Source organism: Talpa europaea (genome assembly GCF_964194135.1).
Source record: "Talpa europaea genome assembly, chromosome: 10".
Lineage (NCBI taxonomy): Eukaryota > Metazoa > Chordata > Mammalia > Eulipotyphla > Talpidae > Talpa > Talpa europaea.
The window spans coordinates 44,757,641-44,785,608 of NC_140077.1; the positions used below are offsets into that span (position 1 = coordinate 44,757,641).

The 27,968-nt window shown below is 37.4% G+C and overlaps 2 protein-coding genes across 2 annotated transcripts in view; both read right to left on the minus strand.

Annotated features, from left to right (window-relative positions):
• HKDC1 (hexokinase domain containing 1) overlaps positions 1-1,772 on the minus strand; it is a gene marked incomplete at both ends in the record, with an annotated part of 38,875 nt that extends 37,103 nt beyond the window's left edge. Inside the window, one exon of the mRNA XM_084246196.1 lies at positions 1,710-1,772. Coding sequence (XP_084102322.1) covers positions 1,710-1,772 — 63 coding nt within the window. The remainder of the gene's footprint in view (positions 1-1,709) is intronic.
• Positions 1,773-8,704: 6,932 nt separating this feature from the next.
• On the minus strand, positions 8,705-27,959 carry SUPV3L1 (Suv3 like RNA helicase; the record flags this gene model as incomplete). Its single annotated transcript, XM_084244828.1, has 15 exons — positions 8,705-9,140; positions 9,781-9,929; positions 11,307-11,483; positions 11,842-11,922; positions 13,130-13,349; positions 14,080-14,173; positions 15,009-15,189; positions 15,756-15,847; positions 18,501-18,578; positions 20,956-21,067; positions 22,637-22,805; positions 23,831-23,945; positions 25,003-25,110; positions 25,453-25,530; positions 27,656-27,959. 15 exons carry the CDS (start codon positions 27,957-27,959, stop codon positions 8,705-8,707), a joined length of 2,394 nt encoding a protein of 797 aa, XP_084100954.1.
• Between the last annotated feature and the right edge of the window lie 9 nt (positions 27,960-27,968).

Below are 27,968 nucleotides of genomic sequence, written 5' to 3' on the forward strand. Positions count from 1 at the left end.
TGTTATCAATAGGTCAAATAATGTCAATATATTGAATTGGAAGAGAAGCTGTCAGAGAGGTTTCCTTTCCTAATTCCTTTTCTTTTTTCTTTTTTTTTTTTTTTTCGTTTTAATGTTGGTATGGAGAGATTTTCCAAAATTGTTTCAGAGTCTTGAATAGTAACCTTCAAAGTATGTAGCCCAGGATCCTAACAGCTGTAGAGGCAGGAAGCATAGAAACTGAGAACTGGCTGCCTGACCCTGGAGAGAGGAGCCTATGCCTTTGACCATGTGGAGGAGTGACTGAGCTAGTGTTCTCAGAATCTGTGACTCACCCAGCAACCCATAAACTGGCCTCCATACACTTCCTGCCACCTGTTGGTGACACCTCTCCCTAACGTAGCTACAAAGTGCTTCTGACTATATCTGTTCCACTCACTCTCTGATGTTTTCTTACCTACTATAGAGAGAGGGAAGAGCCAACTCTAGGCTTTCACAAAGGCTACCTTGGAAGCAGAAGTATCTGGAACAGATCGATAAAGGATGCATTTCAAGTCAAAGGGGCCTCCTGAGTTTGCATCTGGGCTGATGGACAAACATGCCTACTCTGGCTGTAGAGTATAACAAAAGGTTAACCACCACAGAGACCAAAGGAAATAAAACTAATTTGCAGAACCAAAGATGTGAAGGTTCCAAAGTGCTTCCCTTGGGGTTTAGAGAAACACCATGCAGGTAGCAACTTTACTGAGGAGGTAGTATCAGGAAGTGAATTCCTACATAGTGCTGTATAGGACTTTTCTACCTCCTTGTCAAGTGAATAGAGGGGTCTGTGAATCTAATCAACAAGTGAAAATTAGCACAGGTTAAATCTCCTTGAATTACGGTGTTTTAATATTTGTTATAACCTCTGACTCAACTATAATGGACAAAATTTAGTGTAATTTTATCCCAGCCAACCCCTGAGGGCTGTAAGGGACCAGGCTTTTCTCTGTTTACAAAGCCAAGAGGCATAGTGGCTCTATCAATGCTGGAGGAATCAGTGACTTCAATTTCATCCTCCAGTCACCTTAAAACCTGGGTGGCCTTGGCTAAGTGAGCCTGCTGGGAGGACTTCTGTTATCTATAAATTGAGAGATGCTGTGAACACAGCCACAGCTGGGGTCATACCAGTATGCAGAAAAGAATGCTTATGGTCCCTAGTTGAACCTTGATATCTCTTCACTTGCCCACTCTGGAATGAATTTTATTGATGGGTTTCTTGGGCAAAGTGGAAAAATAATGAACACCACACTCTTGGCAAGAAGTACATGCTAACAGTAAATATTTCAATTATTGCACATTAAAAGCTCACATTCCTTGTGGTGTCTATATTCTTTCAAACACATTAAGAATCATGCAAATTACTTTAGAGTTCTCAACATTTCTTTCAAAATGACTCTTTTCCTTTGTAGTCTCCCCCCACCCCGCAAATGTCCCTTACAACAAACACAACTGTCTTCCAGATTTCTAGAGTTTCTCTTCATCCCCTTCCCATGCCAAATCTATCAGAAGTTCTGAGTAAATCAAAACTCAGGATAATATGCAATACCCAGCCTCTGAGTGTTTTTACTGGTTCTTTGCTCCCTGTATCTTTACTAATGAGTTCTCTTAAATTCTTTCAGAAGTAGGAAGGTATCAGTTCTGTCAGTGAAGAATGAATTAGGCATCTCTGAAGCTTTGTGAGTCCTTACCTTCTTGAGCTGATCCTCCTTCAGCTTGGCAAAATAAAATGCTCCCAAGTGTACAGCAAACATTTTCTCCAAGTTCGGCTTCTTCTGAGCTGGTCAGAGATTCCTGAACAGTGTTTCCTCACGTCTCTGAGTACTGCCCACTTCCACTTGAGGCTGGAGACCTCCCGGAAAGTAGGTGCTACAGATAAAATACTTTCAGCTTGTTTAGTTCAATGATTAAACTTTGTCCCCTGTCTTTGGTCCCTCCCTCCAGCACACAATTGTTTAATAGGAGTTTCTGGATGGTGGCTCGGGGTTGGTGGAGAAGGAGACAGGAAATTGATGGGTTGCTTGACTCTTTGAGAACTGGGTGCCACAAAATCTCATTGCTAAGTGACACCCTTAAGCAGAGGGTCTACCAAACCTAACTCAGGCAAGGAAAATCTTCTGAGAAGTTTGAATTAAACAAAGCCAACTTAATTAACAAAGCCAACAAAGCCAGCTGCACTGTTTTGTAGATGTCCAGCCTCTGGCTTTTCTTTTTAGTTCTTTTCTCTCCAACGCAGTGATATAACTCCATGACTCCCTGCTCCTTTGTAGCACTGTCTTAATTAAGAATAAATATTGCCTGCTCAGGAACATTCCAAGAATGTTGGAGCAAATCCCTCAATTTGTCACAGACCAGGTCGCCAAGCTAAATGCCTAAGACAATGGAAAGGAATCACAACTGTAAGCTGGAAGACCTTGATTTCATAGGTAATGATCTAGGAAAAAAAAAATGCATGAGAAAGAATGAGCTAAGGTCACTAATATTCACTGGGAAACTGCTGGAGAGTACTGTGGTGGTGGGCATAGCGTAGTGATATACGTCTGAAGAGATGTTAACCCATACCTCTAAATCCTAAACAGCTTTGTAAAGCAATTTTACTTTGAAATAAAAAAATTAAACTGATGGGAAATACTTCCTGCCACTAGGTTATGTGGTTTGCTCATTTATCTCACTCATCATATTTGATGTGAGAAGGATCCCAAAATGGGCTAATGATGGGTGCAATAGACCTCATATTCTTCCTACAGTCATTGATCAGCCAATGAAATCAATAACAATGATGTTAACAGCAGCTAACATGGATGGAGCACTTACTATTCCCATTTTATAGATAAGAAAACTGAGGCCCTGAAAGGTTATATGACTTACTCAAAATCACAAAATTTGTAAATGATACAGTGAGGACCAAACCCAAGAGTTCAATTACAGAGCTTAGCTCTTAATCAATACATAATATTGCCTCCATGCCATAGATACTCAACTGATAAATATTAATATCAGTATTCTGTTGGATTGTCAAGAATTTAACTACTTGAAAAGCTAAACATAGATGTATCACTTCAATAGGGTCTTCCCATTGGAGGAAAAAGGTAAATGAAGAAATTCTTGACTCTAATTTCTGAAATATTTCCTAAAATTAGCAATCAACCAGATGTTAGTGAAGGTTGCCTTGGCACCCCATTACTTCTTGCTCCTAAAGGGCAGCTGCTCTTCAATACAAGGGGGGGAAATGTGCTTTCCTGGTCAGTTTAGCAGCCTCAGCTTTGCTTTTCTACCATACAATATCATTAATCAAAATTGATTACCAGTTAATAACCTGGTAAGAGCTGCCTTTTCAGGAGTCACTGATTGTCCAATTAGTACTCTTTATTGGAAGTCTAGCTTAAGCCTACAGTACGTAGTTAAAATTACTCCAGTTATTTTTCTCAAATTGATATAAAACTGTCTCCCAGATTGAAAAACTTTCCTTTTAGTCCTTTACCCCTCAGACTATGAACTCTGTTTTTGCTCCTTTACTTTGTCTATTATACAAGCAAACAAAGGATAACCTTCAGTTATTGAAACTATTCAGTTCCCCAAACCATGTGGGGGAAGGATCCCTTCTTAAAACTGGTATTTTATCTCATCACATTTGGTCCTTTAGGATAAGAAAATGAATGAATCTCTTTCAGTACATTCAGTAAAACAACTGTAAACATTGAGATGACCCCAGATCTACTGAAATTATAAAAAAAAAATTGTATAATAGCCTATTCCTGTAACTAAAGAAAATAATCCTGAATTCTACCCTGTATTCTCCATGTTAAGTTCAAAATTTTGTTGTCCATACATAAATCAGTCTGATCTGCTGGTATTCCACTTGCTCCAAAATATGAAAGAGTGAGTGAGAGAATTAATATTGATATAAATAAAAAACTTTATTGAATCTGTAGAGAATTTTTTAAGATTTATTTCTATTTATTTATGCATACAAGAACTGAGGTATAGGTCAGAGGTATGGAGCAGAATGGTGGTGGTGGTGGTGAGAGGATTCACCAGAGACAGGGTGGGGAGGAACGGGTGAGACAGGAGAGGTCTGCTTCGCCATGTGGGTTAACGCCCCTAGCTAGGGATTGAACTTACGCTGCAGTGGCTGGAGATAGCTTGATAGTGCTGAGACTTAACCTCTTGCACCCCCAGGGAGGCCCCTGTAGAGAATTTCTTAATAAAACCTTCTGGGAATGATTTAAAGGTATACTCTGACATTTCCCACTATATTTCATTTTGATAGTATTAATCATTTATATTTCCCAGTTATATTTGAAAGCATTCTTAGCTTACAGCAGTTTAAATTCAACAAATAAATTCACTGACTCTAAAAAATACTGTATTAGGATTGTCTGTAATTGAGGTAAAGATAATACACACATACATTGTAAACTTTGCCATAAAAATACAAGATATAATGTACTAAATTGATAAGAACACCGTTAGCCTAGGAAAACAAGCAAGTTAAGTTCAGGTTTTAAGATTATGGCAAGATTTAGAATTAAAAGAATATGTAAAAATACATGAGTTTTTAAAAACTTTGTTTTTGTGTATAAGAACTGGGGTGCAGGCCAGAAGTACAAGGGAAAGAGGATTCACCAGCGACAGAATGGGAAGCAGAACAGGTGGATTTACTGAAATACACTGCCAAGAGGAGAGTGGGCAAGATAGGAGAGGTCTGCTGCACCATATATGGGTTAGCTCCCTGGCCTGGGATCAAACTCAGGTCATGGCGATGATAGCGCTGAGACTTAACACCCTAGGCCACCAGGGAGCCTGAATTTTGAAGACTAAATCATGGGAGGTTTTCTTCCATCATCTCCAAGAGACTCGGATTCTAACAGCTAAAAGTCTCCAAGCACTGAAAGCTTCTACTGTGTAAGAACTCTGGGTGTCAACCAGTAGAATGTCAACATTCTCACAAGTGGCAATACATCGCTACCTTCTTCCTCCCTCAACCATACTCACCTTTAGTCTTATGAATTCTGTGATACCCATTCTTTTCAAACATGTAACTGAATCTCTTCTCAGATGCAGAGATTACATTTTTTGTTACCCCTCATACTTTCAAAATGAAAAGAGAAACCATCAAATAATAAAGAGCTCTAAGATAATAAAACTATGAGAAAAAAAAAGTTCGGGGATTTCAAAGACAAAGTTGGAGAAATTGCCTAGAAAATTGTAAAAAGTCATGAGTATAATTTCTAACCACTGATTTAACAAGAGGACATGAGCGTAAGTTATTATATCAAAGGAAACAGTTATTATATCAAGGAAAATGAAGGATTTAAGAAAGTTAATTTCTTACCTGATATAACAGGAATTAGTAGCTAATATCTTGAAATGATGACTTGGAAGACACGAGAGATATATATTAGGTAGTCAATGAGGTAAATACTAGAAGAAATAAATTTAAATACAGTTGAAAGTGCTTGTTTCTGGTTTTTAAAGCTATGTGTATACTCCTTTTGTATGGATGAAGAGAAAGTTGTTACTTCTACCTTGTTTTCAATTTATATTACACATTCATTAATATGTAGGGGGAATTTTATAAATAGAAAGGAACCAACATGCATTTATCAGTCTTTTTTTTTTTTTAAAGATTTATTTATTTATACAAGCACTGGGTACAGTCAGAAGCGCAGGAGGGTGAGAGAACTCACCAGAGCCAGAGCGGGGAGGAGAACAGCCAGACAGACAGAGGACACTGCTGAGGGGAGCAGCAAGCTCGACAGGAGAGGTCTGTGTGCCATGTGGGACCCTCGCCCGGAGGCCAGGAATCGAACCAGTGCTGCAGAGGCTGCAGGCAGCTTCGCAGCCCAGTGCTCAACCGCTGCGCCACCAGAGAGGCCCCATTTATCAGTCTTAAAGGGATAATGAGTGATAAATATGTTAAGAAGATGAAAATACAGCTGTTGAAAGAAAATAATGCAATCTATGATCAGAAACTTCAGGATGACAAGCATTTGAGAAATTTTTCCATCGGGATCATACATTTTACAGGTGTGTCAGATGGCAGTTCAAGCCTTTCCCAACTCTCTTTAGGCACAAGGGCATGGAATGGGTAGGGAGCACATTCAAATCTAGTGGCAGGGTCTCAGAATATAATGTTAAAGAACCAGATTCAAAATTACCTCCTCTAGCCAAATTTGCCAAAGTAGTTTCTTAAGTTCAGTCTTCAAAGCCCAATCATACTCCCAAATATTTTTTTTTCCTCTAGTGCTGTGCATAAAAACAACTTCCATTTATCACCTTTATGTGGCATAGTCCTACCATGTTAAGTGACAGGCTTTTAGATTGTGACAACACAGAAGCATGTTTATAAACATTGCTCTGAATTTACATATTTTATAGCTTTGAAACAGAAAAGAGAAATAAATAGCCTGAATCATTTATCCATTTGCCCATCTCTTAGCAAACCACAAGTCTTCATCACCTCCCAATTGGTTTCTTTTGAATTTGACATACATAGAATTACTGCATCAGAATTGGATTCCCAATTCTAAGTTGTAAGATTTTTGGTGCTTTGTGATGATAGCTTGTCTGAGTTGCTTGTATGAGATGACAGTATGTTTCTCATTTAAAGTAAGTCATTTTCATAAGATCCATTTGTTTTATAGACTTACTCATCCACAAAAACAATGTACAAAGTATTGCACGTCATGTTATTTTTCCTAAGCAGTACTTACTAAATTTTATTAAATTACCCAGATCCGTACTGATGGAACTGAGCAGCATCCAAGCTTCAGTCCATGCCCCATGTGATGTTCAGCTGAGTCCACAATAATCCATGGAAGACTTTCAGAAAGTTCTTAGAAACCTGCTAGAAAACTGGAAATTTTAAGAAATAATAGTTTTGAAACTTAACTGTCTAGAAGCCCACAATGAAAGACAAGTGATCTATCAAGCTTATTAAAGAAGAGGAAAACAAGGCTGCTTTCATGGTGACAATTTTAAGTACACTGCAGAGAATTCTTCATGGCCACTCTATTTTTTTCCCGTTTCACCTGATTTCATCTTTCTTAGAAAGACAGCATCAGTCTCTTCTGCCTAACCAAAGCTCTCCCTCCCCAACAAAGAAGAGAAAGGTGAAAGGGTAAACTCACTATTTAAAATATTCTTTAGCTCAATGCCCACTGACTTTGCCTAAATCTGCAAGTATCTTGCCTATCTTCTCTGAGTTACCGACTCTGACCCCAAACTGGACGAAGTGAGAGAATTAAAAACACTCTAGATGACATATCGTATCATTTAAGCACACAAAGACCAAATCCAATATCGAGTTCATTTCATGAATACGTCTTGAGACCATATGAGCAAGAACTGGACTATGTCTGCTGTGGTATAAGTTACAGAGAAAGCAAATTCTGAAAGCAGGATGTCCAAATGCAAAACATGCATTATTTTAAAATGCCCTTCACTAGTTTACCCATAAGCAAGAGTAATCAGGTCAGTGCCACCTGTACGTCCTTAATTCCATGAAGGCAAAGGTTAAAAGAATAAAGATTGCCATCTCAATTAAATATCTTTTGAACTCTGAACTACTGAAGGCAGAGATTACTAGCTCAGTAAATCTGGCTGTTCTTTGACCCAATTTCAACCAAACCAGGTTTATCCCTAGTCTGATGTCAGCCTCAATTTAGCAGTTGCTCAAGAAATTAGTACAATTCTCAGAATGACTTATCAGTTCAATTCATAGCCCACCATGAACCCATACCTTCAGGCTCATTTATAAGACACTTTATAAAAACAACTCTTATGCCAAATGACACATAAACTTAACACAACACAAGCAGGCATTACTGTCCACCTTCTTCAGGTGTAGAGGCCAAGCTCCAAAGAGGGCAAGGTCAACTGAGCTGGTAGTGACAAAAGCTGAATCCAGATCTGCCCAACACCAAGGGCTATGCCCTAAACTTCTTTTAGCTATGTCTCTAACCATGGTTAAAAGCTAAGCTGGACAAAAAGAGACCACTATTCATTACACTGGTCTTTGGACACAGGACAACCACTCACTCTACCACTCACTGCTACCACCAGTCACTCTCCTCCTTTATTCTACTTCTAGTATTTACCTCTGAAATTATATCCACTCATTTCACAAGACTGTGTTTCTACTATATTCCACTGTAGATGATAGCAGTGAACTAGATCAATAATCCCTATCCTCACAGAGTAGACATTATTTGTTAACTTGTTCCTATCTGTCTCCATATCAAACAATAATCTCTCTGAGGCAGGAGCATTACCTGTCTTGCTTACTGCATATTTCCCGCACCTATAATAGCCTCTGGTACCTGGGTACAATAGACAGCAATGTTTGCCAAAGACTCCATCCATGATATCATCAGCAATGGTGTAGGAAAAAGGTCAAACAACTCACTAAACTGATTGTATTCCCCTGCAGAAATCCTTACAGTCCATTGTCTTTGTGCCATCTACAAAAGGTCATTGTATGAAGTTTAAAAAAAAAAAAACCTTTATGACATTCTGCATTTTTAAAACATTGAAACATTTCAGTCATCTTTAAGAGTTAATTTTTCTGGGGTAAAGAAAATCAGTAAAAGATAGCCACAACACTACTACAGCAGACAATAAATGCATATGAGAAAAAGAGATTTTTTAAAACAGATGTTTATTTGCAAAAATAAAAACAAAACTAATCTGAGTCTGGTTCCTTCTTCTTTCTTCTGGCTCCTTTTAAGTAAGTCTGCGATTCTGTTCTTTCTTTGCCATGCTCAGTTCGTTGTGTCATCCACTCTTTTTCTAGCTGTCTCAGCATGTCTGCTGTGAGGAGTCCTTGCTGTACCAATCTGGAAGCAAGGGTTTTCTCTCTTGCATCTGGGTGGGGTGGCTCAGCAACTTTATTCCCCAACATTTTGGTGCCACGTATCCTTCTAGCTTGGCCCCTTAATGTTCCTGACAAACGTGACTGGTTCTCTGCTGACAAGTTCTCCAAATGCAACATCTTACGTGACTCTGAAATTTTAATCAGTTTGGTGATGTTGTGTACACCTTCCTGGATAATGCCATCTAGCTCTTTCTGGAGGTCTCGAATAAGGCTGGCATCTGGAAACATATCTATAAACCGGTAGCTGGGGAAATGACATATTATGTTATAGCAACAGCTTTTATTTAAAAAAAAAAAAAAAAAAAAAAGACTAGTTGTTGGACTAGTCTCAATTACCTAACTACACCTTGACTAATTCCAAATGTTATTTTGGTAAATACTGTCCGATGCATTGTTCAACCTTTATATCTATTCCAAATCGTCATTATGAGGGTAGCTCACCCTTTTTATCTAAAATGATTCCAGTATGTCCCCCTAATGGGACATGCCACTCCTTTGAGAACCAATGATAAAGAGCAGTACCTCTCAAATGGTAATGTACAAATGAATCAGTTAGGGATAGTGTAAAAATGAAGAATTTGGCTAAGTCTGGCTTAAGTCAGATATTCTGCATTTCTAACAAGCTCGTAGATGTTACCAATGCTTTTGCTGCAGGTTTTTCCCCCTTTGAGTAGTAAAGATCTTGAGCACCTTCTCATCTATCTTAACTAGGATCATAAAAACTCCCTTAGCCATTTTGGAATGCCATTTTCAGAAAGATTCAACTGTCTTTATAGGCAATAAACATAATGCAGTATACCCAGCAAAAGACCATTCATAAAACCTCTGATTTGCCCTAATACTACTTAGAAATAATGAAAGCGTACAAATGAAAAACTTGGTACCTTAACCACAAGTAAAGATCCAAGACATCATGGATAGCTTCAAGATCGATGAGATCTTTAATATTCTTAGGTGGAAGTAATGGCCACTTAATATATCGGCGTAACCATGCAAAGGTCAGGGGCTCATTTCTGCTGAACTGCCTGGCAAACTGAGAGAAACAGAAGAAAAAAGTTTGATAAAAGAATTATTGTTCATATAAGCCTATGATTAGGGAAAAAAGAAAGCACAACAAAATGTTAACTGAGATTGATAGACAGACTAGTTTCCTTTCTTCTCTATACTTGTTAAGGGGGGGAAAAAGGCAAGATGCACAGGAATTCATTATAACATTTATGATAAAACATAACCAAACTAGAATATGTACATATACACATACATGTATGTAGGCAGATGCAACTATAAATGTCTGCCAGGATACACACAAACTGATAATAGTAGATACATCAGAGGGCTAAGGCTGGGTGTGGTAGTCCAAACTATCGATCTGTTATGTTTTAAATTTGTGCAAAGAGAAAAGTATGTGTTATTTATGCAATTTAAAAATATGTAAAAAATAAATTTAGAAATAAATTCTATAAAAACACTTAATTAGTACGCTAAGAGCTATAGAGGAGATGGCAACAAAACTACAAGTCAGGAAAAGAATCAAAAATGAGGGCACCGGGCCTCCCCTGGTGGCGCAGCGGTTGAGCGCTGGGATGCAAAGCTGCCCGCAGCCTCTGCAGCGCCAGTTTGATCCCCGGCCACCGGGTGAGGGTCCCACATGGCGCGCAGACCTCTTCTGCCACACTCGCTGCTCCCCTCAGCAGTGTATTTCATCGGTCTGCCTGTTCTTTACCCCGCTCTGGCTCTGGTGAATTCTCTCATCCTCCCGCGCTTCTGACTGTACCCAGTGCTTGTACAAATAAATAAATAAATCTTTAAAAAAAAAAATGAGGGGACCTTTGGAGCTTGTGAGGTGGGGATGACATTCCAAACAGAAGCAACTGAACACACAAGGGCACAGAGAGGTGGAGGACACAGCAGGGGTCTGGAAAGTCAGCTTCTACTGCCCTTTCCTGGTTCCCTGGTTTGGGTGAATCTTTTGTTCTCAGAAGACAGAGATTTATATCCCTACCAAATGAGTTAAAACAGGCTGGAACTTTGACACCATAATCATATCCCTGGTTCAGTGACTGACAGTTAAGAATACAGAATACTATTGCTACCACTAAGTCCTAATCCCTTTCTTTCTAAAAATTATTACCCAACACTAATAAGGATATCATCAAGCAAAGACCCCCTTTTCCTTGAAAAAATAAATTTTCACTTTAGCATTTTCACAATGACTATCAAATACAAAAAAAGGATTTCACTTGCTCAAAAAATTATCTGTAAGAGAGACACATTTTGTATTTAAGTGCTTACATTATATCTCATATTTAAAAAGGGTACTCTCTCATTGATTTATTTTGAATAACAAAGTATTGTTTGGGGAAAATGCATCAACCAGAAATAACTCAAAATACTTAAAGAAAAGGCTTACCTGTAACAATGAAGAGCAGACAAAAGGCTGCTTCTTGTTGATAGGTGCTGTGCAGAAAACATACCTCACTCTCAGACTTAATGGAATATGCTGGATCAACTCTGCAGAAAATTTAAAATCATCCATATTGCAGACAAAATACTGCCCATCAACTTGTGAAAAGTCTACAAAAATATCCTGAGGGAGGGGGGAAAGATATATTAAATTACTGGACTACCTAGCTAGGCATGAATAAAATACTGAAGTCTACAAAAGACAGTCTCTATAATCCACAACAGGCTTCTAGAAAGGCCTGTGTTAGTCACAGCTTTCTCAAACCTAATAAACTTCCCTTAGCCTTCCCAACCTGAAATATTTAGAGAAAATTCCTTATAACAAAAGTCCCAGGAGATTTTGAACGAGTTTTCCCTTACAAGATAAATTTCATAAACAGCAGCTTCACAAAATCAGACTATCCACTCATGTTAATTCAAGGTAACAAATCACCACATAACAGATTTTTAGAAAAGAGATTTAAAAGTGAGTTTCTACTTACAATAAGATTAGAAAGTGTTGTATCAGGGAGATGATAGGCAAACATTTCAATTTGTTCAGCAGTTGGGTGAAGACCAGCAGCCTTTAGTAAAAGAAAAAACAAACATAAGCTTTTTTTCTTTTAAAGGATATGCTTTCTTTAGTTATTTCAAGATAAAGTCCTATATCCAGGCTAAACTTTCATCAAATATTTTAAATGACAAAAACTTATAAAGTAAAATAGAAAAAAACATCATCTTGCCGTTTATTATCAACTGGAAATTAATCAATTGAAAAGTTGATGAGATGATTTAGTAAAACAAATTAAATCCACTGAACAGTCTTTCACTTACATTTTAGTTATATTCCTAAAACTTACAATGGTCTGATAGAGTACTAAAAATGCCTTCCCTGGTATAATTTTCCAAGTCTCAATGCTCTCCACTGAACAACATGAACAAGAATAACGCAAACACTATTACCAAAACAATGAAAGATACATAAATACATGAAAAATTTCTAAACTAGAGGTCAGTTATCTTTTTAACTATATAATTGCAGTGCTAAAAAGAAATATACACAAGCAAGAAAAAATGAGAAAGGGAAGAGGAAAGAGAAAGAGAAAAGACAGAGGAGTCACAAGAGGAAGACTGTAAGTAAGAGAAACAGGGTCTGCTGTTATCAACTATAAATCTTAACAAAAGCTACAAAAATAATTTTAACCACAGCTTTCCTCCAGAACTTTTCCTTGAATTATCCTTGAATTACCCTAGTATTACCTTTACTTAGTATCACTGAAAAAACAATGAGCCATAAGTGAATTTCCCAGGCAACTTTAAAGTGCAGAGTTAGTTTGTATAAAATAAATAAACATCTCAGCCGTTAACTATACAAACCGAAATTTAACCTTGTCCTTACTTATGTGTTTGTGCTATTTCTCCCCCACCCTCAAAGGTTTCGTTTACAATCAAGTTTCTGGTAATTTTTCAGTCTGCTGACAGAGAACTGTGTGCCTACCTGAAGCAACTGTTCCTTTAGTCCCACCCACTGCTGGATTTTAGGAAAAAGTGAAAGAAATCAAGTTAATTAAACTGGTTCAACTTGGATCTTTCACTTACACACCATTCTCTAACCAAGGATTCACTATGCCCCTCCAAAGTAACAACATGAGACTTTCTTGACACGATTTTCAAGGCACAAAATTTTCTTTTGCTTATTTGTATCCAGATGTCTGAGGCAAAAGTCTAGAAGGTAGGTGAATGATTGACTATGCTCCGTAGAAAAAAATGAATTAACATGTCATACCATACCCTTATGGGATCCACAGGCCTACTCAAAATTTCCTTTAATAATTTGAGGTCTTCTCGATTCATTGTGGTAACTTCTCCCTCTTTAAATTTTGAACTGAATCTACCAGCTCTGCCCGCAATCTGTAAAGCTTGAGAAGTAGTGATTGGTTCAATTTCTTTCTCTCCCTTTTCATTAAGGGTAGGCTTTATAAGTGAGTAAAAAATAATTCTTCTTATGCTCCTGAAATAGAAACAAAAGTGATCTCACAAAAGCTTTACGAAAAACCTTCCATTATTTGGGTCAATGCATTATTTGGGTCAATGTTCACTTGATTCTACTTTAGGCCCACTTGCAATTTTTTCACTGTTGACAAAATAAGAAAAAGGTTTGCTGGTAATTATTTTTTCTTCCCTTCAAATAGCATTTTAAACAATGTAAACTTACCAAAAACCACCAAATTTCCCTTTTATAATGATCAATTTATATGTTAGTTATACCTCAATATAGCTATAGAAAATAACTTTCCTTTTTTTTTTCCACAAATGACCAAAAGTCTTGACTTTTTAAAAGTTGGTTGCTATTAATGGCTTTAAAGAGTTCTTTGATTCATAAAGATAAAATTGGCTTCATTCCCCAGAGAGGAATAGTTTAAGCTTAATACTGTTACCCCTAAAGACAATAGCTAGCACCACATTCATAATGGGCACTCAGTACACAATGCTGATAGGAAACTGAGAATAAAATAAGATGACAGAACAGGGTAATAATGGTAGGAAGCAGTACTCGAAAGTCCTAGTGCTATGTGATTTTTTTTAATTCCCTTAACAAGAGAAATCTCAGATCTATACTATAACACCCACTCTCCTACATCAGAATGTGTGGTCATTCTAATGTCAAGTAGAAAAAAAAGAATTTTTAATTGCTATATAACCAACTGAATATTTATAATTATCAAAAACAAATAACTTACAAATTAAGTCCCATGCCAATTGCATCTGTAGCAACCAGGATTTTGCATGGATCATCTGGATCATTAAACTTTTTTGCTTGGGCAAGTTTGGTCCCTAAAATAAGAACACTTTCAGTTAAATCAGTGACAGACTTTCAGTGCATCACGTTAAGTCTATCTTTGAAACCCTCACCTCCTACTCTTTGTATTTTTATGGCTAAAACTCTTATTGTTTCAAACTTATTTCTTTATATCCTCAAAGAGTCATTTTTCCTTTACTTCCTTTACTTTACTTTAAAATTCCCTCACATAGCAACACAATTCCCCCACCATATTAGTCTTACCATTTCCAAGGATTCTTATTAAACAGGTATCAGGACTACAACTCAGAGAGTTCATAGTTTAATAACATTTCAATAAGAAAATCTTAAGGTCAATATTTAAAGCATAAACATTTAAAATATAATCCAGGTGTTCCCTGGTGGCTCAAGAGGTTAAGCATACCACTGTGAAGCTATCCGCAGCCTCTGCAGCACGAGTTCAATCCCCTGGTTGGCCAGGGAGCTATCCACATGGTGCAGCAGACCTCTCCTGTCTTGCTCACTGCCCCCCTCAGCAGTGTATTTCTGTCAGTCTGCCTGTTCTGTTCCCCACTCTGTCTCTGGTGAATCCTCTTACCCCCTGCACTTATGGCCTGTACCCGAGCTCTTGTATACATAAATGAATAAATCTTTAAAAATAAACAAATAAAATACAGTCCAATAGTAACACATAACAAGAATTATAAATAATATACTTCTATCCCCATAAGGATTAACTAGAAAAATATTTACACTATGTATAACAAATCAATGAAATTAACTATCTTTTACTGTTTCTATGCATACCTCAACATAAATGGCAAAAATAAGAAATATTCATATCCTGTCATGATGAAAGCCAATAATTACCAGGTGGGAGACTGCCATATATAACAGCTGATTCCAATCCCCGGATTTCAATCTGCCGACTCACAGAATAAATATCATTCTTGCTAAAACAGACAATGCAGTCCCCAGGCCGGAGGTTGTCTAGTGATTCTAGTGCATTATCCAGCACAGATATGGGAGTAAGTCTCTTATAGTTTTGAACCTACAATAAAGAAATGATATTGTAAAATAATTAATTCAATTTCTTGTGAATAAGTGAAAAACTGGCAAAGGAATCAAAAGTAGCTAAAAACTGACAGTTACCAATGTTTTTCAAGGGAAAATACAGAAAAACATTATTTTTATATTATAAATGCTTTCATAGGAGTGATAAAGAAAATGAAAAGTAGGACAAAAAGGAAGCCAGTTACTGAAAGGTGCTGGAGAAAGGGATCCAAACTATCTCTAGCAATTAGGAGTATATCAAAGGCCCCAATAACTGACTTATGAAACTGAAAACTACAAACTTTTGCTGAATCTCAAACTCTATCAGCCTGATTTATTTAATTCTAGAGATCTGCTTAAGTTTTATCAAGAGAAGACAGAGAATCTCATATACCTTTGTTCAACCAACATGATGATACAACCAAGCATGTATGATCTAGCCAACTAAGAGGAAATACTTCCTTTTTAGTTAAGTTCTGATTTTTGCCACTATCTGGGGCCTGTGAAGCCAATGTCTGGGCTATTTTCTATGCCTCCTTGAGAACGAAGCATATAGTCTAGTACCTCCACTTCTTCCCCAGTCGTGTACATAAGTTCAGTAACCAGATCTATAGCAGCAGATTCTCCACACAAATGAACTTCTTCAGCACAGAGTCCTATTAAACACAAAATCAGTATTTTTTTAGATTAAAGATTTTAAATATCTAATGCTTTATGTAGCAAAAATACTTTATATCTTCTCAATTATAACTTGACCAAGTATTTTCAGAAATATTATCTCTTTGATTCAAATCTCAAAACAAAGAGAAGTTTACATCAACCTCAACTTCTTTTCTGAGTATGGGAAATTCAAAAGGCAAGGAAATGGCCCCCAGAGAAGAATCCACACCACCACCAGTTCAATGACTGTCTTGGTGCCTTGGACTGGAATTCACAAAGAGGTTGGGGGAAGAAAATCTTACTTTCCCATGCAAATCTATGTCAGTAGAGGAACAGAGGGCTTCCAGTAAAAATACATCAACTACACAAAGAACCTCAGCAAAGGGGACCAAAATGAAAAGGAAATGTGAAAGAGGACAAAGCTTCCTACAAAACAAAGATGATGACAGGTAAATCTCAGAAGATACAAATGCTCCACTGCCCTCAAAAATGCCACCAGTCAACCTGCTTTATTAGGACGTTGTGCGGATCTGGTGCAGTGAATTACAGCTGAGCGCAAAAGAGCAGAAATTACAAGTTTTTCAGAGAATCTGTGAAAATGCTTATCTGAATCAAAAGGACATTCTCGACACTGCAAAGAACAGCATCCTAAAGTAGTCACAAAGAAAAGCAAAGAAGAGCCAAGGGAAAACAGATCTGGAAAGCTCTAAGGGAACAAATCCTCCTGTAGTGAGGCTGCTTCTCTTGAGGAGTGGGGTGTCTAAGCCTGTCCTTGAAGGGTCTACTGCTCTTGAGGGAGCTAATACAGTGGTAGTGGCCATTTCTACCCCAATGCTGTGTTTGCCCCCTGGATCAGAATTGCAACCATGGCCGGATAGACAGAGGAAGTAGATATATAGTCACCACAAGAGTGAGATGATATCAGGGAGTATGTGGTCTGTGGATGAAGTCTCCCTGAAGACAGATAGGGTGGTGTTTGTTGCAGGTTTATGCGTGGAAAAGCCAGGGTACCTGGGAAACAAGGGCAAGGATGTGCTCTCTTCCTCCTCCCTGCCTGCAATTTTCCACCCCACACCTGGAAGAGAACATGTTGTGCCCCCAATGTGTCGAAAGGAATAGGATATTGATGAAAAGCTTCCAAAGGGAAAAGGGTACAGCTGTGATTAGGTAATGATAAAAAGATGACTAGTCAACTCCATATTGCCATTGATACTGGACTCAGAGCCCCTTCACATCCTCTATGCTTCCTACATTTTAAGTTTAACGACTGCAGACTACTAAGTATTTTAAGTCAAAGTGAAAGCTGCTATTCTCTCCTGACTTTCCAAAACATTCTTATGCATATAAAACATCCTTTTTTCAAAAATTTCTTAATAACCTGAGATTTATGGAGTGTTTCTGGTATAAAAACACAGAGCACTTTGCTAATATTTCCATTTCTAACTATTCTGTATATTTTACGGCTTAAAAATGTTTAAGATTACTTCTAAACCATAAATGCATACTATGCGTTTAAAACGTACATACATTATCCATTATATTTTAAAACATTTTCATTGTGAGCGGATTATTATGCTCCCACTAGGTGTGAAAGAAAAAGCATGAAAACAACAAAACAACAGCTTTCAAGTGGGTCAACGCAAAACAACAACTTTCTAGTGGGTCAAGATTATCTCCATTCTTACAAATCTCAACATGTCTTAATCTCTTTGCCAAAGTTTAAAGTTTATTAGAGGGTGAAGTCAAGCCCTAACTAGAACCTAGCATTCTGGTGCTTAATATAGAACATGAATCCTATACTTGTGTTTTTTCAAATTAGACTCCATGTAATCACAGCAATGCCTCAGAGGTAGGGGATATGAAGGGTAGAAGAAACTCCAATCTCCTTACTCAGAGCAGTTCCATGTTCATCTACTTCCCATTATAGGCTTCAACATACATATACTAAGTATTTGAACAAAGAGTTCAACTATTTGTTTTTAAATTTGAATACAACTGCCCTGCAACATACTGGTCAAAAATTCACTCCAATATCAAAGAGTAGAGATATGCATTCATGTTCATGGACATGAATCCAAGAACTCAAGAACTCTACTTATAAGAGCCTATCCTAATTAAATAATTAATGAGTTTTTAAAAATTTTAATTAGCAAAATTAATTTTATTATATTTGTTTTGACTAGCAAAAAGCCAAAAAGCTTTTTTAATTTTTACTGAAGTATTACCAATAGAAAAAATGTTCAAATCTATGGAAGAAATTATAGTACACCTCTTCAATAAAGAATATGCAATCATAATGAACACTATGAAAAAAAGTCTATGAAACAATAGAACTGAAAAAGAAAACCAAAATAAAAAATTGCATGTTCACAAAATACCTTATACACAAGAAATAAAACACACCAAAATGTTAATAGTATTTGTATAAATACTGTGAGATTTAAACATTTTAACTTTAGTTATACAATTATGCTAATTTTGTGATAGGAAAAATGAAATCCCATTATTAAAATATTATTTGGAAAATAAAAACTCACACTTAGCTGGTTGTTTGATCAGCTGGCTCTATCTGACAGTGTGAAACAGATAAACTACATCTCAGTGCAAATGTCACACAGCAAAGGTTTTACAGCACTAAAAACCACTAACCTAGAAGTGCTCTGGTCCAGGCCCATCCTCTAGCTGGATCTTTAATCATTTGAATTTCATCAATCACAGCCACTTCATCTTAAAATTTACAAAAAAGTTACCATGAGCAATATGATCTACTTAAACAGAACTATAAACACAATACAGCACCAAAATTTAAACTTTCATCACCACCATAATCATCATCATCACTTACAGAGCATTTCTTTTCTAGTAAATATGTTCTAAAATGCTTTAGAATTATAGCACACTGAATCCTCACAATACTCACTTAACACTCACTATAAGGTAACTATTATCTCCATTTTACAGAATAAACTGAATTTCAGAGAATTTATATCACTTGCCCAAGGTTATACTGTATATGCAGTTAGTAAACATAACACCTAAAAATAATGAATTCAAACCCAAGATTTCTAGCTCCAAAGCCCATACTCTTAACTACTTTACTATACCATCTCCAACCTCAGAGGTTCATTTATCTTATTTTTGTTAAGAGAAAAGGAGAAAAAAAAAAACATTCAGAAGCAACCTGGAGAACTATCTAAAAAGAATTAACAAACCTACACAGTAGTAAAAGAAAAAAGTAAATATCCATGCTTCCAGGAACAAGAGGATAATCCCACAGTAAATAAAGCATCTCCATGGGAGGAACCCAGATGGGACACATGAGCAGAAGGTGAGCTCCAGCTTTGCCCAGTCTTACGGATTTTAAGCAAAACTTAGTGCCTCAATTTATTTTCTAATGTCAAAATATTATTATTTTCCAACTATATTATTTTAAAATTTTTAAGTCATATAAATTATGTTTTAATTTTCTTCCCCAGACACCAAAGATTTGTGAAGAGGACACAAAATATAGGTTTTGTGTTTAATAGGTTTACAATGACATTTGAAAACAAAAGAAAACTAATTCTATACTGAAAAACCATCAGACTGACCATTATTTACCAGTCTGGTATATGCAAATAAGGTTAGAAAAGAAGGGGCAGATGAGAGAATTTTGATTTATAAACTTATATGAATTTTTACATGTTACTTTTATAAAAATCTTTTAAAACTATCCAGTTACTTAGAAAATTAAAATTATTTAAATGAAAACTGTAAGCCACCAGAGAAAATATATAATCCCCATGTTATTTAATAGGCACACCCACAATGCATAGATGAATATAAACAGAAGTATGGAAAATATTCACCACAGAGTTAACACTTGTTAATTCTGGGTGGATAGGATTAGGAGATTATGTTTTTATTTTTTTCTCTGTTTGCATTTATTTTTATATTTTCTAAAAGTTATTATTGCTTATATCATAAGGAAAATTTTTTTTATTTAAAACTACCAAATAAAAGTTAACTGCAGGCCTCCCTGGTGGCGCAGCGGTTGAGCGCTGGCTTGCGAAGCTGCCCGCAGCCTCTGCAGCGCCGGTTCGATCCCCGGCTGCTCCCCGGCCACTGGAGGAGGGTCCCACATGGCGCATAGACCTCTCCTGCCGCCCGCTGCACCCCTCAGCAGTGTACTTTGGTCCTTCTGCCTGCTCTGCTCCCCTCTCTGGCTCTGGTGAATTCTCTCACCCTCCCGCGCTTCTGACTGTACCCAGTGCTTGTATAGATAATAAATAAATTAAAAAAAAAAAAGTTAACTGCAATGTTATATATCATAATGAAAAATGTTTCTTTTTTAAGAACAGAAAAGGTGGATTTATTGAAATAACCGAGTAAGACAGAAAAGGTCTGCTTTGCCAGTAATGAAAAACTGTAGACAATCTAAACATTATAAGGCAATGCATGATTTTAGTTATAAAATGGAACACTGCATAGCAGTTTAAATGAATAAACTTTATACATATATAAAAAATGTAAATTATGTAATATAAAACAAGACTAGAACTACCTAAAAGCACCTTGTATAGCATAAAAAGTGAGTTGTGGAAAACAATGTAATAATCATGTAAATGTTTTAAAACACATAATAGTATTTGACAGCTACTATATTTATATATATCAGCATTCTAAAAGAAGACAGGAGAGATATACACCAAATATTTGATAGCAGTTCAATCAAAAGAGGGGAGAGAGGCCCTGACCCACCAGATGCCCACATGGGGCCAGTGGAAAGACTTCCTTCTGAGGACGCTAAAGGTGTGACTTAGTTGACTATGGATAAAAGCTGGGAGGCAGGCCCTCAAAAGACAACTAAATAACCCCTTCAATATCTGTACAATATGTATAAATATGTACATTGGTTAACATATTACTTCTGTTAAGAGAAAAAGGGAAAAAACATTCAGAAGCAAACACAACAGTATTCAGCACTTATTAGTGATGGTAGGACAAAGTATTTGTTATTCTCTTCTTTTACTTAAATATTTTTTCACCATAACATATTTCATACGTTCTGCATTTTTAAATAAAAAATATTAAACTATAAATTTTTAAAAACATGTTTACATACAAGGAGTTGTAACACTGCACATCTCAACGGTACAAGCAACATGGGCAGCCTGTTTCCCACTTGGCTCTACTGTCACACGCTCTTCACCTGTTACCAAGTCACATGGCACACCCTAGGATGATAAAAAAGAATCCTGGCATTATTTTGCCCTTGAAAATAATAGTAAAAAGGATGTTTAATAGATTATTCTCTCCATTACCAACAGATTTATTTGTCTTAACAGCTGAAACAAAGTATTTCCCAATGTTTTTCAAACATTTTTCATAAAAAAAAAAAGCTTTTTTAAAATCCACTTTCTTACACTACCTACATGAACTTGGAAATACCTTAAATCAGCTAAATCCTTGAGTAAGAAAAACATGAGAAATCACAGTAGTCTTACTTTTTAACTTTGCACATTTCTGTACTATTTCAGTTTATTAAAATAAAAATGGACATTACCTCTATATTCAAGAAGATTACAATAAAATTTAAAAACAAAGACTTCGTAATATAATTATTTAAGATAGACCAATGTCAATGTTATAGTATATTAGAGTAATCAACCATCCTATTTTTCCCAAGTCTGGGGGATTCTCCAGACAAGGACTTTTTTGGTGCTATATCTGGGGAAGTCCAGCAAACTGGGACAGCTGGTCTCCCTAAAGTTCTGAATATAATCAAGAAGAAATAGAAATACACAAACTGATTCAGTTTACAATACAAATACAACACAACTGATCTGCAGTTTTCCAAAATGTAAAGGTTATGAAAAATACAAAAAGAAACTGAAATAGATGACTGCAAATTACAAAACCCTGGACAGAATCTTGGAGGGCATGGGGGGAAACTGCTGTAGTTATTACTGGACAAATGGCAAAATCTCAATATGAGCTATGGATTAAATAGTACTCTATCAACATTAAATATGTTTTGATTTAGATAAATATCATGTGGCTATATAAACAAAAGTCTATGTTCTGAGGAAATACTTTAAATATCTATGCATAGAGGCATTACGTATGCAAATTACAAATTATGCAGAGCAAAAAAATACAGACTGCAAATTACCTACCAAAATTAGTTAATCTAACATGATAAAGTTATAATAAAACAATTAACAAAAATGTGGATCATTTAGTGAAATGATGCCTCAGACCACAGGGAAAGCAGTCCTTTTCATATCAAAACATACGTTCAGTCCTTATCATTAGTTTTATGTGATAGATTCAGAGGTCTAATTTAAATTAAAAGCAAATTAAACAGTATTGGTAAACTCTGAAAAGGCAAAGGAACAGTAGAGGGGGAGTTTCAACTAATTGTTATTTTATTTCTAGAGTAAATACAATTATGTATGGCAAAATGTTCAAATCCAATGGAGGTGGCTAGCAGGGTCCAGTTATTTGTAAGTTATTCTCTGCATTTCTCAGTATATGTGACAAATATTGAAATGCTATAGTTCATTCACTCTAATACATTTTTTCACATCTTAGTATCTCTAAAATCAAAATATAATCTGAAGAAGTGATGGCATATCAGAGCATCTTTTTCTTTCTTAGTTATACATAATGGTACATCTTACAATTGCTGACTTCTCCAGAACAATGAAATAGTGCATTTTCTTGTTAACAGTGTATTACTACAGATGCTTCACCAAAAAAAATTAACAAGAAAAAGAGCAAATATTCAATAATATACTGACAGCAGCATTACTCTTTTCGAAGATCTCATGTGCCAATAATTTTAAAGGGCCACAATAGACTCCAGATTTAGCTGAAAAGTATTTCTGGATTGCATGGTAAGTCTTTCCACTGTTGGTGGGACCCGAATGGAATATTATCTTCCGCTTAAAGGCTCTGGCTTCTGGGTACCTAAAACATAAGTAGGTAAATAGCTTAATCCCATTAACCTCAGAATCTATCCTAGCAAGGTATCAACTGAAGAAAATTCCAAATTAAATATCCTCTTAATATTCACAAGATAGCATCTTTGAAAAACTAAAACAGCAGCTCTGTCAACACATTAACATAATGACTGTTTTCCAAGAATGGCATTTACTAGAAATACAGAAAAATTCAAATGCAAATTAATTTCTTGGATATTTCTGTCATTGTACAAATCTTTTTCTTGGGAGTTACTTAAAATGAGTTTAAACAGCTCCACTGATAGGTTTAAATCATTTCCATAGCTCTAAACACATATCCCTATAATCAAATACTACCAAGCTTCTGGATCTCAATGTATGCAATATAATGACTTCTGCTTCTGGACATGATGGAATAACTGGGACTGACACCAACATCTCGATAATCAAGTACAAAACTTGACACAACAGCAGTAATTGCTTGGGAGTAAGGACCACACAGGCAGGCGAGGACAGTAAGCCCTGAAAGAAGGGAACACTTGAGGTAAGCCCTACTATCCTCCAGCAGGACCCTGGGAGATGGAACCCAAGAGAGCATGATAGCCCCACTGAGCTGAGTAGCATAGATCAAATTTTAAGTTGCTGAATCAACTGAAATTTAAAGGGTATAGTGTGGAAGAAAAGAAAGGGAGCAGGGAAGAGAAGCTTTAGGTCTGGTAAGAAGGGATGTCCCCATGGGTCCTTGGTCAAGGGTTTGACTGAATATGTGCAAGATAAGACTTGGCAGAGAGCAGTTTGCTAAGGAATTAAGCAGAAAGTTTCAAAGAGGTAACAAAGTACTAGATGCTGGAGTTCCAGCATACACTAAAAACAAAAAAACAAAAAACCAATGGTTACTATTGGATTGTCAGAAAAGTCACGATTGTGTTTTTTGTTTTTCAAGCAAAACTACATCATGACTTTCCTGACACCCCAATATTTCCCCAAGATTAGAAAACAAAATAATTCAAATCCAAAAGTGAAGAAACTGACCAGTTAGGTGGTATTCTTAAATCACTGATTTTACGCAGATCATCCTTACATTCCAATACAGGAAATATCTGTTTTGCATGTCTCAAGAAAAATGGAAATAAATCATCCACATGAGCTGGAAAATAAAACACTGTGTTAACAAGTACAATATACATGTTATCCATAACTGAATGCAGTGAAACCTTTTTTAGTGAGCTTATTTAGAAAGACATTGCCAAGGTAAAATGAAGAGTTCTGGAGCAAGGAGATCCTGTTTAGTATTTCTGAGATCCTGTTTTGTATTCTATTTTCCTTTTTTTTTTTTTTTATAGAGGCATGTTTTTATTTATTTATTTGTTTGTTTGTTTGTTTGTTTTGTTTATACATGCACTGGGTACAGTCAGAAGTGCGGGAGGGTGAGAGAATTCACCAGAGCCAGAGCGGGGAGCAGAGCAGGCAGAAGGACCGAAGTACACTGCTGAGGGGAGCAGCGGGCGGCAGGAGAGGTCTGCGCGCCATGTGGGACCCTCCTCCGGTGGCAGGGGAGCAGCCGGGGATCGAACCGGCTCCGCAGAGGCCGCGGGCAGCTTCGCAACCCAGCGCTCAACCACTGCGCCACCGGGGAGGCCCTATTCTATTTTCCTTTTAATTCCACTTATACTTTCTAGGAAAACAAAATTGGATGCCAACTGCCTTGTTCTCCTCCAGTGCAAAGAGGTAAAAATCAGCAATGATGAAAGCTAAAAATAAAGAACCTGGAAATATACATTAGAGGGAAGTCTTGTGGTTACATGAAGAGAAATGGAGGTGTAAACTTTTTTTAAACTGCAAAGATCATAGAGATAACATCAAAGTGAATTGCTTTCTGAGAAAGAATCGGAGGGTGCAGCCATTTAGCATTCTGTTTTCTATCCACCTCCTATCTCTCTACCTGGCACAAGGTGATATTCTAATTAATCATATACATCTTAAAATGAAACCAAATTTAAACTGTCTGTGGCAACAAAATAAGGGACCTAATATAAAAACAAAAGGACCTAAAAGGCCTCCTATGAAAGCAATGAATTGTTAACATAGGGTGTTAATAGAACCTGTTCTAAAATAAGGAAGTCCTGCCTACAGAAATAAACATGAAGCATGGGAACAGATGGAAAGTCTGTTCAATAGGATTTTTAAAGTCTCTAAATACTTGCCTGCATTAAAGCATATATCATTCAAAATAATGTGAATGTCCACATCCAGAGAATGAGACTGCATGATGTAATTTCTAAAGCTTATGAAAGCTTGGTGGAAGAGACGAGCTGTAAGAAACACAAAATCAAAATAGGCAGGGCTTAGTTTCATTTCATTTCTCATTTTTAAATGTACAAATACACATCACACCTAATTTAACAGTGTCCTTTTATTTTTTTGCATTACACCTGGTTTATTATCATCTGGGCTAAAACCTATGAAGGAAAGCTAAATACACATTTCCCTTGCTGTGTGTGCAGCTCACCAGCTGCATCTTGCCAGTCTCCAAACCAAACAGAAGGAAAGACAGGGACACTCACCAGACTGTAACTGTGTACATATGTCAAGGTTTCACATAATAATGATAAAGCTGTACTCTAAGAAGTACTAAAATATCTATAAAGTCTTACCATCAAGTCCATAATCAGCACCCAGTTTCTGAATTTCTTTCCTCTTGTAAAACTTGTCTAAGATCTTCTTTACTTCATCTAGAACATATATAAAAATTTAACATTTGTTTTAAGATTTGTTTTCAAGACAATGTCCAAAAAGCAAGACATTTGAAATTATATCCCTCAAGCAACTATATACTGAGTGTTGCAAGAATTTGAAGGTTTTAGTTGATCACAAACCCTTCATGGGTTAATGGTGTGACAGAGGGCCTAGAAAAATAGTAAAGTCAAATAATGCAATATTCCTATGATGCTACAGAATAAGCAAGGTGCTATAGGACCCCTAGCCTCCATCAGGTCACATTTTATTTTTTTAAGAGAAAAAAGCCAAAAATAATTTTAATAACATGTATACTTCAAGTATACATGGGAGAGACCCAATAAGACTGAGTAACTCCCATCAGCCCACTTTTAGGTAATCATGTTCTGTTTCACTTATTTACAACCATTCTGAACATGTTTATTCATAAATAGCTAAAGGTGTCCAATACTACAAGGACCAAATCATCATGTTTTTACATGAATGACTGAAGGAGTCGGGATGATATTTAGTTTCAAGATAACTTTAGGGAGAACAGAGTACATTTATTTTGTTCTGGACAGCATAACTAAGGTTGGTGGTGAGTGAGGGAAGCAAATCTCAGTGGAAGTTAACTACCTAACAATTAGAGGAGTGAAAACAGTTTTCTCTTAAGGGTCAGTTCCTTAACATAAGTACTCCAGCAGGATCTAGATGACTGTAATTCAAGGGTGATGGCGGAGAAATTACTGTGCTATATAGAGAGGATAATTAGATGTTTGCTAACCTAACATGCCACTATGAATCAACAATTTCATGGGTGAAAATATTTTAATCAAGGGCCTCCCCTGGTGGCACAAGCAGTTGAGCGCTGTGCTGTGAAGCTGTCCATAGACTCTGCAGTGCTGGTTTGATCCTGGCTGGCCTGCGAGGGTCCCACATGGCGCGCAGACCTCTCCTGCCACCGGCTGCTACCCTCAGCAGTGTACTTCGTCACTTCGTCAATCTGCCTGCTCTGCTCTCCCCTCTGGCTCTGGTGAATTCTCTCACCCTCCCGCACTTCTGACTGCACCCAGTACTTGTAAAAATAAATAAATAAATAAATCTTAAAAAAAAAAAAAAACATTTTTCATTGCTTCTCAGCCTTTTGGCAAGAATAAGTACAACAAAATAACACTTTTAGTGGAAGTATTATACTTCTGCCCTGAAAAACAAGAGTTGACCCACAGCAAGTTATCCTCTATATTTTAAAGTTACAATAGGAGGCACAATAATCTTTGCTCAAGTGAACTGCCAGAAGATAGTTCCTGGAGAGCAAGTATCTGGGATGTTATAGCATTCCGTCAGTCACCAAGAGCTTCCTTTGGTCAAAGGAAACACCATCCCCTCTTTATCATCCAGTAACTATAGAGGTGCAGCCATATAACCTGAAACTCCCCTTGAAAACACTACTGTCTGGCTCCCTGTCAAATCCATCCAAAGTTGATTTGGGGACAAAATCCCCTGCCACTTGCTCATGCTAAGTGATTCCTTTCTCTGGGGCTCCGGATGATCAGGGTACCTACTTTTGGCAAAGATATTTTTATCAGGTTCTACTTTATACTACAGTTGGCTATCCACTGTCCTATCTCCCCAGTGAGACTAAGTTTCTGGAGGAAAATAGATCTGGATCCTCTTGGGAACCACCATACAGCCCAAGAGTTTGGTTTGCCTAGCCAATGAAAAAGACTCACTAAAAAAAGTCCTCTTCTGCCTGGCTTCTCACTGCCCGACTCACTCTCGCCCCTTTTCGAGAGCGAAAGTTTCTGGCAACCAACGCAAAACTAAGATGCTATAAAAGCGATCGCCCAACCTAACACCTCAGAAAAATGACTCGTCTCATCACAAGATAACCTGAGCCTTTCAGAGGAGAGCAGATGAAAGGGGAAAGGTCACCTGTAGGGCAGTACATGACAGGATCAGTCAAACACAGTCCCAAGCTTTGAGGGACTCACAAACTAGAGAGACAGGTACTCGAGGCACGATGACAATGCCGGGGGGCGGCGGGGGAAGAGGGACCTCGGATCTCCACCGCTAGGGCGTGCAGCTTCCCCGCCACAGCGCTTACGCTCTGCAGAAGCCCCCCTTAGGTCCTGCACTCACTCTTGTCCAGAGGGCGAGTTAGTTCGGCCCCGACGTCGCCATCGGCGCTGGGGCCCTGAGGTTTCACAGTCAGCGGCACGAACAAGGACGTGTTCGGGGCTTTGGAGCCTCCAGAGGCAGAGGAGGAGGAGGACGAGGAGGACGAGGAGGAAGAGGCGGCGGCGGCAACGGCAGGAACACGCCCCAGAGTCCCGGGAAAGGGCCCAGCGCGAATGCGAAGGAAATCGCGGATGACTGCCCGGTAGGCAGCCTGGCGCCCCGCGGGGAGCCCAGCCCACAGCAGGGTACACCGTGGGAAGGACATTGAGGCCAC